Raw genomic sequence first — 13,306 nt, forward strand, 5'->3', positions numbered from 1 at the left:
AGATTATTAGGAAAAAAATTCTGCATGTGTTGCTGGTCTAGGGCAGAAAAACCAGATGGCATTGGAAAATAATCAACATCCCGATTTGTAGAGCAATTTGTATTTGAAGCTTTGCTGACAATGCATGACTTCTATTTGTTTGTCTTGTTTTGGCAGGTCCCACTATATTGAACAACTCTCCAAGCTTTTCAGCACTTTATTTAAACAATGCTCCCGTAAAGGAATAATAATTGTTCTTTCTCGATATAGTTTTAGCTCTTCTCACAACAACTTCTTTACTACTTCAATCGGTATCACTAAACCACATATTAAAAAAATAACTACAATATTTTGTTTTGATTATCTGAGAAAGATTGCCACTGGTAACTGATAATATAGAAATCACCAGTCTTTAGAGTCTTGTAGGAATATTCCTGTTGAATACTAGTATAATCAACTAGATTAGCATTTTGAGAAACAGAATCTCTTATGAACTGGTGAAATCGACCAATATTACTAGTCTGTGAACTGGTAACTACTACTTAACCCTTGTAGTTTCTAGAAACACAGACTTGTAAAACAAACTATTATTACTACTGTACAGACTAGTATTACTAGTCCGTGAGTTTTGAGAAACAGGCCCCAGGTGGCAGTTGGGGAATACTTCTCAGAAATGGGTGGTAGGAGGAAAATGAAATACCTCCTGTGGACCAATAGATCATTGTCTACACTGGCCTGTCACGACACAGGAGTGTCCCACAGGTGACAGAGGTGGGAATAGTTGATGGATACAATGAAGTCCTCTCAGCTAGGTCCTATGGACCAGCGGACCAAAGACAGGGGTTACCCTCAATCCTTATCAGGAGTTGAGTCTGAACATACAACCGCCAACTCTTAAAACCAGTATGTCCTCAAATAAAATGGTTGTAATTTGCTCATGCATGTTGCGTTAATCTAGCAAATTGCGAATCTCTTGAGACTTGCGTGGATCTTACGTCCAAATATTGGGAAGCAAGAAGGAAGATAACTTGATTGTTAAATCCTTAGCATTACAAACACACACACCAGTTTCAATAAACAAAATACAGTTGCAGAATTATTTACCTATAACATTCCATATTCTAACAGTGCACGATATTAAACAGATTTATCTTAAGGAATTCTGACAAGGTGAGTATGCCTGAATGCATAGCATTTAATGATAATTAATGATCATGTGCTCATTGTCACCTTATATGAAAAAGGTCTAACACAAAAGTATATTACTCTTCATGTTATTGTTAGACCTTTCCTAGAGGGACCCCCCCTCGCTGTTTGATAAAATTTTCCCGCCAAAAAAGACTATATATATTCACACACACTATATGCGTCTTATATAGTGACAGCAGAGGTGATGGTGCTTCATAAATTGCAAGTTGATCAATGAGTGCCTTTATTTCTAAGTCCTGCTTATAGCGAACTCTGGTGTAGAAAGTATACACTATATAAGCAACATTGCAGAACTCTGTAATGGCATTGGAACTTCGGACTACCCATTTTACGATATAGGTCTATGGGAAATAGTTCATTTGTGATGAAGTAGGGAGGGAATAAGTCACACAATGTGTAAAGTCTACCCTAAAAAAAATTGTGCTCTCCTCCCAAGCAAAAACTGAAATAATACCCCTATTAAATTCTCTTATAGGTTTTAAGTGGCTTAATTGCTGCCTCTCCTTTTTCTAACATTGCCACTTACCTGTGTCTAAAATTTATTTCCATTTCGCAGTTTGTATTTTGTTTAACATTAGAATTACGTTTTTACAGATCTTCCTGGAGAGGAGAAAAGATTTTTTAAACAGTTTCCTAGGTTGAAACAGCTAGAAAATGCAGCAATTAAAATGAATAACATCGAGAAATGTTTCTACACAATTATTCACCCAAGAAACACACTAACACAAATTAATTATGCACAAAGTATTTAAATTAATTAAAAATTATAAAATGTCTGCTGTTTTCCTCGCTTACAACAATGGAATCTGCATTTTCTTAATGACAGGCAATAGAATGTGTTTGCATAACAACTACAATTAGTTACTATCATTGCTACTAAGATTTATTTAAATTTATCCTTCCTCAAGAGAAGTTGACCACTGGGATCCGGAATTATAAGCAGCAAAAAATAAAGAGAAATGAAACAAGTAAAACAATTATTCGATTTGTACATTAAAACAAAAATTGATGTGTTAAATGTAAATGATAGTGTAGAATTTGAAGAGAGGCCTTCAGAATTTCCATCACTATCTTCTGAACCTCATAAAAGGGAAGTTTAAAAGATTTAAGGATATTACTTGTAAATTTTGGTAAACAACCCTTCACTCCAAATAGTAAGCTGTAACATCCCAATTGTAAAGCAAAATGCTATATTTTTCACCAAGGTAAGGAAGACAAGGTACATATTTAGCTCGCTTGTCATCATTTATCTGCATTGCCTGATTCGTGCCTTGCTCAAAGCATATCATAGGGTCTAAGACCATTGCTTTCTGAGTTCTTCTATTGATGGCAATTATATCCACCCTTCTATGAGAATCATCTTCAGACACACAATGAATCTCCTCATGTAGTTCCCATCCTCTGTTTCTTAGTAGGTTGGCAATTGCTGTATGGCTGTGGGAGCTGGCAACATGACTGGAATGATTGCTTTCTGAGAATGTCTCTGAGATGTTTTCCTGGAGTTTGAGGATCAATCTTCAGGCACATGAGAGATGTTTTCTTTTCCTCTTTAGATTTCTCATGTGATGTAGATGTGCATCACTCATCAGTGCCAGTTGCCTACAGATGTTATAGTGTTGAATACTGGCTTTCCATTCAACTTTCAGAATTCCAAGACCTCTTACGTTATTCGATGCATACAGCATAGCATCTGGGAGGGACAATATTTCCTTGATTACACCTACACGAACACTTACATATACACAGAACAAGACATAACACTCCACAGATATACATCATGTACAGCATGGCCTGCCGGAGTGGTGTGCAACTACAAAAATGGGTCACAGTCCTGCCATCTATCCGCAACATGCGGAACCAGAACATAATAGTGCAGTCAGGGACCCAAGAAGTCCGATACTGCATCAAAATCAAAGAAGAATTTGAAAAAAAAAGTGGGTGATACATACATACATACATACATTAGAATGCGTTTGATACGATAGTGCCTATTTCAGTCTGAGTTAGCCAGAAATGTGTAACAATATGGCTGATTTAATATCTATACTTCTATCTAATTAATTTACGAAACTTACCACCAGAGCTCCCTGCCTACCTATCTACCAACCTGAGAGGATAAAAAGAACGAACTCTACTCTAGGACTCTCTAGTTTCGGTGTAACATCTTTGATTGTGTATCGTCAGTGTTTGTGACATACATACTTCTTTTCTTTTCCCAGCCGCTTGAGTGACATCTGTTGGAGTGTTCCGATACTGTTACGGTGTAAACTGCAGTGTTTTCTCATGGGAAGCGATTGACATAATTATAATTATATTGTATATGTGTTTGTCGAGACGTCAGTTCTTCGTACTTCGTTCGTGAGTCAGAGTACTTTCCCCATGGGAAACCACTTGTTATAATTTTATAATATAAACTAGTTTTTGTAGTGGAACATATGATACATATATCGCACAACGAAATTAGCGGTATGATAATGTGTCAAGGTGTGAAATTTAATATATGATATATTTATTGCAAGACGAGAGTACGTATATTGATGACACGGAAATAAAATTGTTTTTCAGGGTCATGTGAGATGTCTGTTTCTACTTTGAAGTAATATAATTTACATTGCCTCGATGAATTCATCTATTTTTGAGGGCCATAGACACGATGGATTCCCTTGTAATATTACTGATATGTTTGGATGGTTCTTGCAAGTCTTGCTGGCCGCTTTGGCATTTACTTGCCTAATATGTAAGTAGTAGGATAAATTCATTGCAGTCATTTTTTCAATTTGATATAAGAAGTTAAATGTTATAATTTTACTCTCAATTCTCGTAATCTTTTGGTGATATTAAAGCTTTTCGTATAATTAACTTCCTAGTACAATGCTAAAAGAGCTCGGAAGATCTGGCTGATTATCTGGTTGTTAGGTATCCTTATTAAATTAGTTACTATTAGAAAGTACTTGGAATAAACACCAATTTAGCCCTTACAAATTTTGTTATGTAACAATACGTGGAGTTTATTGCCCAAAGATAATTTAATTAATTGACCAATATTTTATTTACACTAAGTTTTTAATGGTTAAGTTCTGAATTTGAAAAGCAAATGATTTGCAGGCTTATACCAGTAGTTAGATTGAGGTATCTATATTTATAGGCCTAGTTGTGTAAGACTAATATTTTATTACACTTGAGATTATATATGCAACACTCACATGAAATTAAATTAAGATTCAAGTAAAGATGTTCAATTCGCTTTTTTTGTATATATATAAAATATTTCGGGATGAATAAACTAGTTCGTGTGGTTTTATGAGAAGAGCATAAATGTAAGAAGTAATTTTGTAGGTGACCCACAATCGTTTGGAAACGAGGTAGCATACTGACCCATATTTGTTTTTCTAAGTGAATTTTGTTTTATTATCGCCTTAGAACAACTTTTTAAGGATAGGCAAAATCATAACTGAGGTAAATTCACTCCTGTGCATAAGTAGTGACAGTTTTCATGCAAGCTCCATAGGTCGTGGGCAACCTCTGGTGATTTCGTGGAATATTGACGGTTACCAGCCTTCTGTATTGGTCATCACGTAAAGCACCCATCCCTCCTTAAAGTGGGTAGAATAAGCCAATTTTATTTATTATTTTTAAATAAAACTTCAGTGGTAAACGAAAATAAAAAATAAGTTGCAGTTCACGTTGTCAATCTGTATAATATATCAGCATTAAGTGATATAATGCTTGGACATAAATTTATTCTCGCCACTTATTAAATAATTTAACAACACACTGTTTCTGTAATTGTGTAGCATCTGGAAAACGCTGCCAAAACTTGTGTAAACACAACTTGTACTACTACTTCTTCAGTATCAGTAGATACGTTTTAATGAGGAAAATGTGTTGTTGTACTGTACCAGTAGGCCTGTATCTACTGTGGTTAAAAATAATTCTTACTCATCCTGCTCCTCCCTGAATTTATAACTTGTCTTGGGCAAGTCTATTGTTCAGACAATAGAGAGGTTTTCTCCAGGTAGTCCGGTTTTCCTTGATGTTATTAAACTTTGCAGGGAAAGTAATAGCACACAATAGAAATGCTGTATACAAATAATGATGTAAGTTATTGGAAAGAATATAAGTATGTAGCTCCATGTGTGAATGCAACGTTTATTCTGATATAGAGTTCCAGTTATTATTAACTTCTTTTAAAAAAATAATAGCTGTCTGTGGCGAAATTCAAACGTTCTCCCTGTTACTTCAGCATTAAGGATACAGTCAGATGAAATTTAAATATTCTTAACCCTTTGAGCTAGACCTTTGAAAATGTATAGGCTACACACATCATGCTGTATTTAAATAGCCACTGTACAAAAATTTCATATCATTTGGTTCAAAATTAATTATATGAAGTATTAATATTTTTGTAAATTTAAATTATATTTTGAAAATCACTACTACTCCTACAAATTTGAACATTTTTACCCGGAATTTGCTCCACATATCTTCCAAACTCCTTGAAACATAACTTGCTGTTTACTTTATTCTTCAAGAGCTATGAAAAAACTATTTTGTATAGTATTTTTTTTTTGTAATGGCAGGTACCGGTACTTGATTGTTCGTCATTCATTTATATGAAGCCAGTTGTGTAGACCAATTTACCGACAGAGTCATTGCCCAGGTTGCACTATAGGAGACTGGTCTATGCTACAGCCACAATGAGATGAGATGACGATGGAGAGTTCTTAGGAATTACCACAGGGAAATCAGAGCTCTTAGAGAAAACCCCTTTGTTACATGGATCATGGCTTGCCCAACACAAGATATAAATCGGGGGTATGCTGGGAATCGAACATGGACCACAGAATTATAAGTACCATAAACTTGATCACTGGGGTAAATTTGACCACAAAAGAAATTTAAATCATGATATCAAGCCCTAATTATGACTTAGAATTATAAAAAAAAATACTTGAGAAATGGAGGAAAAAATACTGAACTTTAAAAATATATTCAGTGCATTTGATATCACGATATTTTTTTTCCTTTGTGGTTAAGTTTATCCCAGTTTACAGTGTATAGTTTAATATAAAAACAGGTGAAAATTGTGAAGTCTAGAAAAAAAAAAAAAAAAAAAAAAGAAATTCTCCCGAAAATGTTGAGGTTTAAGGAAAACCCTGAGACGTTTTCTTAAGCACATCTTTAAGGAGACCTACAAAAATCATGGACGTAGCAGAAAATTTGGAGGAGTAGCATTTTTAGTAAAGCTGTATGTAAGAAAAATGCAAATGGAGAAAATTGAGTTTAAAAGTTTAAAGGGCCACTCAGAGTGTGCAATGTTTTAATTAAATGTCAGCCGATTGAAGGGGCCTAATCTGCATGAACATTTGTGGAGAGATTCTATGAACCATACATAAAATTTTTAGTGGTATTAAAAACGAAATGGAATTTTTAAAATCAAATGTCACCTCATTGTATCATTATATTTGATCATTGAAATACAATCTTAATTTTTTTTTTCTGGATGTTTTTCAGTGAAAAGGTTCTGTGAGCCTCGGTATGAACGCCGGCCATGGCTGATATGGTTCTATGATACCTCTAAGCAAGGCATGGGAGCTCTAGTTATTCATTTAGCAAATGTTTACTTGGCTACAACATTTCAGGGAGATCCATGCACTTGGTGAGTGTCAGAACGCCTTGCATTGTTTTAGTACGGTAACGATTAAAATGTGTTATAATTTTACATTATTAATAGTAAATTATGTTAAACATTGTTTTAAATTAAGGTTATTGTATGAAAACACAGAGGGTTTGGAATTGAACGGGTTACATCATCTGCCTGCTTATGCGGATGACATGAATATGTTAGGAGAAATCCACAAACATTTAGGGAAAACACGGGAATTTTACTTGAAGCAAGTAAGGAGATAGGTTTGAAATTAAACCCCGAAAAAACAAAGTCGGTATATGATGTCTCGTGACCAGAACTTAGTATGAAGTGGAAATATAAAAATTGGAAATTTATCCTTTGAAGAGAAGGAAATATTCAAGTACCTTGTAGCAATAGTAACAAATATAAATGACACTCGAGAGGAAATTAAACACAGAATAAATATGGGAAATGTCTGTTATTATTTGGTTGAGAACCTTTTATCATCCTGTCTGCTCTCGAAAAAATTGAAAGTTAGAATTTATAAAACAGTTATATTACCAGCTGTTCTGTATGGTTGTGAAACTTGGACTCTTACTTTGAGAGAGGAACAGAGGTTAAGGGTGTTTGAGAATAAGATGCTTAGGAAAATATTTGGGGCTGAGAGGGATGAAGTTACAGAAGAATGGAGAAAGTTACATAATGCAGAATTGCACGCATTGTATTCTTCACCTAACATAATTAAATCCACACATTTGAGATGGGCAGGGCATGTACCACATATGAGTAATCCAGATATGCATATAAAGTGTTAATTGGAAGACCAGAGGGAAAAAGACCTTTGGAGAGGCCAAGACGTAGATGGAAGGATAATATTAAAATGAATTTGAGGGAGATGGGATAAGATGGTAGGGACTGAATTAATCTTGCTCAGGATAGAGACCGATGGCTTATATGAGGGTGGCAATGAACCTCCGGGTTATTTAAAAGCCATTTGTATGTAAGTATAGGTGATGAATCGGCGTTTATATTCAAAGGTGGAAGGACAGTTGGAAGAAGAGCAGTTTAGCTTCAGGAAAGGAAAAAGTCAGAGATATGCAATTGGACTGTTGTGGACAATTGGCGATAGATATCTCGAGAAGAATAAAGAAGTTTATGTAGTATTTGTGGACCTTGAAAAGGCATTTGACATAGTGGATTGGAATAAACTGATGGGGATCTTGAAGAAAATTGATGTGGATTAGAAAGAGAGAAGGCTGTAACCTTTATATGAAACGAGTCAAAGTCAGGATAGGAGAAGAAATGTGAGAAGGAAGTAAAATAGGGAGAGGAGCATGACGAGGATGCCTTTATCACCTACCCTGTTCAACATCTACTTGGAAGATTTAATGAAGAACTGTTTTCAGAATGTAGGAGGAGTCATAGGAGGAAGAAGAATAAAGTGCATAAGATTTGCTGGTGATATGGCGTTGTTAGCAGAAGAGGAGATGATACTAAGAGATATGCTGCTGGAGCTAAATGACAGCTGTGAGCAGTGTGGGATGAAGATAAATGCAAACAAGACGAAGACCATGGTTATCGCAAGAAAACCAAAGAAGGTAAACTTGCGAATTCGAAATGAGGCAGTGAAACAAGTGGACAGCTTGAAATACTTGGGTGTGCTGTAAATAGTAACATGAGCTGTTGCCAGGAAGTCAAAAGTAGGATAGTAGTGGCAAGGGAAGCTTTTAATAGAGAAAGGAGCATCTTCTGCGGACCTCTGGAAAAAGAACTAAGAAAGAAACTAGTGAAGTGCTTTATGTGGAGTGTGATATTGTATGGAGCAGAAACATGGACAATACGACGAAGTGAAGAGAAACGACTAAAAGGATTTGAAATGTGGATATGGAAAAGAATGCCCTGCACCGTGGCATCGTGGTCTAAGGCATCCTGTCTAGGACTTGCGTTAAGGAATGTGCGCTGATTCGAATCCCCATGGAGAAGAAATTTTCTCATGAAATTTCGGCCAGTGTATGGGACCCAGCATCGTGATGCACTTGGGAACCTGCAATAAGTAGCTAAAATCCAGTTTCGCAAACCAGCTATAACAGTTGGGGGGGGGGGGATCATCGTGCTAACCACACGATACCTCCATTCTGGTTGGATGATCGTCCACGTTGCTTCGGTATGTGGACATGAGGCCAGCAGCCGGCTGGTCAGTCTTGGCCCTTCATGGGCTGTAGTGCCATGGATATGGAAAAGAATGGAGCATGGGAAATGGACAGACAGAATAAGAAATGAAGCTGTGTTGTAAAAACAATGGGTGAATAGTTCTACATTATTCTGTGGAAGGTATTGGGTACTTAAAAGTACAGTCACATGTTTAGTACTTTATATGCAATTGTAAAAGAAAGAATGGTGCTTCCTTTGGTCTAGTTCTTCTGTAGAATTACCTATTTTTATCATAACCACCTTTAATTAATGATCATCATTATTGTTTCTTGTTCTTTTCGATGTCCTTCAATATATTATGAATTATGATTGTTTACATAGTTAATTTTAAAAACATTATTGCTGTTGATTTATAAATTTTCACTTTGTGAACTATCGCTCCTTTATTCAAATTTTGGTTTGATTGAATTTCATTAATAAATTTATAAATTTTACTACTATCTTTCTGTGGTCTGTTTATAGATATAAGTCTTGAAATTATTTGTTTTAGTTGCAGTGCATTTTTTTTTTTTTTTTAGAGTTACTGCTCTCCTTCTCCAGTCCTGAATATCTTATTCTTATTCATTTTTGATTACACTATTCTAACACTTGTATATCAATAAAAAACTGTTAAGTTATTTAAATACCGTAAACAAATTTCAATGTGATTTGCATCATTTCTGAATTCTAGTAATTAAGGTAAAATACCAACATAGTTTAATATTAACATAGTGAAGTAGTTGATTAATGAAATAACTTAAGCGTTTTGTAGTGATCTTATTGCTGTTTTGATGTTCCCAAATTCTTCTTCTTGCTTCATTTAGACCTATTATCTTATCACACCTAGATATTTGAATGCATTCCTGGTAATGAAGCAGCAGATGTTGCAGCAAGAGATGGTGCTATGAATGGCTCTCAAGTGATTGACGCAAGATGTGGCAAGACATTCAAAATTACTTGAAATATAAAATATGGTGACAGTGGGAAGAAGAATGATCTGCACAAGAGGGAAATATCAAGAATACTGTTCGAGTTTGGGATTCGTCCACAAGTGTGTCATGACACGAAAAAGTTTTACTAACCTGGTTGAGGGTTGGCCGCTGTTGTCTGACACATGGCCATCTCCTATGTGGCAAGCTTCAACTGTAGTGTGAGATATGTTATGTACCACTTACGGTCGAACATATTTTACTGCATTGCAGGAAATATGACTGTGTCCGTGGACAATACACAATTCAGCCAAATCTATGTAACACGTTTGGAAATGATTTTAATTCTGCAAATACAGTTCTGAGATTTTTATCCAGTAGAGGACTTGACAGGGTGATTTAGTTTTTATTGACCCATTGTTGCTTACCCTCCGGACCCTTTACATCCGGAGGTTATTACCAGGCTTCAAGACTTTGGACCCAATAGAGCAGTTCAGTGGGAAATCCGCATAACAATGTACTGAGTATAGTGGTAAAGCGTACAGTGGGTGGGGGTACTGTAGAACGAATGCCAACAAATACGCAAAGAAAAATGCTCTGAATATGAAGGTTTTGACGAATAATTTGGTTTTCATACAAATCCATTGTCAAACTGTGTCTGAAACTATTACACGGTTAGATAAGTCAGAGCAAGAGATGCCGGAAGCCCTCAAAATTAGTTTAGGAAATTACATAGAGAATTAATGAGACACCAAGTACACCGGTTACTTAACATGTAAAACAGAAGTGGAAATCAATTTTATGTAAAAATAACGGATATGGAACATTGTGTAATATAAACAGCAAATTATTGGACATAGAGTCACCCGAGAATAAAGGAATGTCTCTTAGAGACTGCAATGATGTTAGGTTTTTTCGTTTTGTTCCTATCACGTCATGCGACGTAGAATGTAGCTTTTCACAGTACCGAAAAAGATTTACGTTTGAGACACTGAAAATGTATATTGTAGTACATTGCAATTCGGTACTGTCACTGCAATTCCTAAAGACGATCAATAGGATAAATGAAGAAATTAAAATTGCTACATGTTTATTTCCACCATTAACACTGTGTATAATTAAACAAAAATGCTTATAAAAGACAGGAGAATAAATGCTTTCCACATTCTTTTGACATTATCATTGTGTAATGTATATTTACTTTCAGAATGTACATACTTATGTGTGTTTCCCTGTACTACCGTACTCTACTCTAAATAGCAACGTTGTTACCTCAACACATCTTTACCTTTCACTACCTGTAGCGAGTCATCAACCTATAGTACATGCACAGTAAACTTATTGTATCAGGTCCAAAGTCTCGAAGCCTGGTTATTACTTATACTTGACATTTCGGACCTTGGACCTTATACATCCGATTATTTTATAGAATTTTATTGTTTTGAATTCCGCCAAATAATTTCTTTCTGGTGGTATTTGTTGTATTATTTTATTGTTTCTTTTTTAAACACTGCCTTGGGTCAAAGAACTGCTCATTTTTTATAATCTTTTTACGAATTGCCTTGTTGCTAATGTATTTGTGTACCTCTGATTTTTAATGTGGCAACATTTTTAGTTCATATTTAAATTCAGCTTATGGTATTGTGTTTTTTAAAAAATGTTAGATAAGGGCGCAAATAGCCATAGTAGTTGACGCACCCTTTTTTTAAACTCCATTAACTAATTATTTGAATGCTACATTTGAGATAGTCACTGATGAAAATTAAGATTTTCCTTGGTCTAGTCATGAATTAAATCTTTGCTCTGCAATAATATGCTTGAATATAGGTATATAGTAAATTTGGAGAATGTTTCTTAATTCCATCCGTTTTCATTTGCAGGTACATTATAAATTTCTTATTAGATTCGTCGATTGGTCTTGGCATCATTTATGTAGGGATCCGACTATCTCAGTATTTATCTAGGGTGAAGAGGTGGGAAGCAATCAACTTTGGTGAATATGGTTAGTATTGCAGACAGTGAGTTTCTGTTACCACTCCACTATCTTTGTTACAGCTTTCATTTGACAGCCAGTCCCTGACCTTGTCTCCAGTCACTTGCTGATTGTACTTCTTATCAACTGGTGATTAGATTTTACTTTGTGTCACGACAGCAGAGGATAGACGTTGAAATGAGTTGCTATTGTTGTATTTGAGGGCACTTAAACACAAACATGAATAATGTAATGTTTTCCTAAAATCATTCTATGCTCTGTATATTGAAAAGTATAGCTTGAATGGAAATATTGGATACAGATTAAATCTTTATAGCTTAAGAATTTCATTTATACTAACTGAAAAGTTCTGTAAAATTGTTTTTGTGTGTGTGTGCGTGCATGTGTGTTGTTTTTTTTTTTTGATACTAATATGATATGATATGATATGATATGATATATATTTCTCAAAATCTTCGGTCCTGCTGGCCCTTCACATTTCTGTATTTGGGCCAGCATTCCCTTACTTGCACTATTTACAATTTTAAACAAGACGTATTTTGACCCTTGAAGCCTGTTCTTACCGTGTCTTTCATGTCCCTTCACTTTTACTTGACCATCCTTTTACTTTATCCACTATTATTCTACTTCCCTTCTCTTATTCTCAATTCCCTTAAAAATAATTTCTCCCTCCATAACTAACTTAATACTTTAAATAACAATGCACATAACTTATTTAATATATAAGACCTAACCCTTGTTGACTATTTCACTACAAACTTGAACTAATATTATATTCACTGTCTAAACTCTTCTCACAGCACACATTAGCGCTCGTATCCTAGCAACATTGCTTTCACTTTATTTATAACACTATGTAACACTGAAAAAAAAAGAACAACAGCTCACCTCCATTTATCCATTACCTAGCTAACCTACTATTATTTCATCCCACTGATGCACCATTTCCTCAGATTATTATAGACAGGTTTTTCTCCACTATTGCTCCCTCTTTTCTCACTCCTGGCACGCTTTACACACTCACTACTTCCTCTTCTATTCCCCGCACTTATTTCGCTTCCTCGTTCACCAGTCTCTTCTTTCGTCGGTTCAGCATTCCTCTCTCTCCCCTTCTACCTTTCTCCACTTCTGTTGCCATCTGATACTATGCTTGTTCCGCTGGCTTGGCCTTGGGGTGACGTCATTGCTGGTCGTCTACCAGATGGTGCAGCCGCTGCCTTTAGAGTTCATCGCCTGAATGGAATTTGTTGATGCTGGGTTCTTTCGACATTCTTCCCTTGCAATAACCTGAGTCACTGCCCTCATGTCTTCCGCAACTTTACCTTTTCTATTTCTTCCATTATTATTAACAATCTTTCTAACTCTCTCCTTTATCTC

The 13,306-nt window shown here is 35.5% G+C and overlaps 1 protein-coding gene across 3 annotated transcripts in view; it reads left to right on the forward strand.

Moving 5' to 3' along the window:
* The first annotated feature begins 3,421 nt into the window (after positions 1–3,421).
* The window catches only part of LOC138699536 (store-operated calcium entry regulator STIMATE-like), a 45,024-nt gene continuing 35,139 nt past the window's right edge, over positions 3,422–13,306 (forward strand). The window contains exons 1-4 of one of the 3 annotated variants that reach the window (XM_069825506.1): positions 3,422–3,546; positions 3,754–3,925; positions 6,703–6,847; positions 11,817–11,938. In XM_069825506.1, the coding sequence (XP_069681607.1) occupies positions 3,808–3,925; positions 6,703–6,847; positions 11,817–11,938 (385 nt within the window). In that variant the 5' untranslated portion in view covers positions 3,422–3,546; positions 3,754–3,807. Of the gene's footprint in view, positions 3,673–3,753; positions 3,926–6,702; positions 6,848–11,816; positions 11,939–13,306 lie in introns of all 3 variants that reach the window. The other 2 variants (XM_069825507.1, XM_069825505.1) reach the window with 2 other exon arrangements.

This window comes from Periplaneta americana, chromosome 5, assembly GCF_040183065.1.
Source record: "Periplaneta americana isolate PAMFEO1 chromosome 5, P.americana_PAMFEO1_priV1, whole genome shotgun sequence".
In the NCBI taxonomy this organism is placed as follows: Eukaryota; Metazoa; Arthropoda; class Insecta; order Blattodea; family Blattidae; genus Periplaneta; species Periplaneta americana.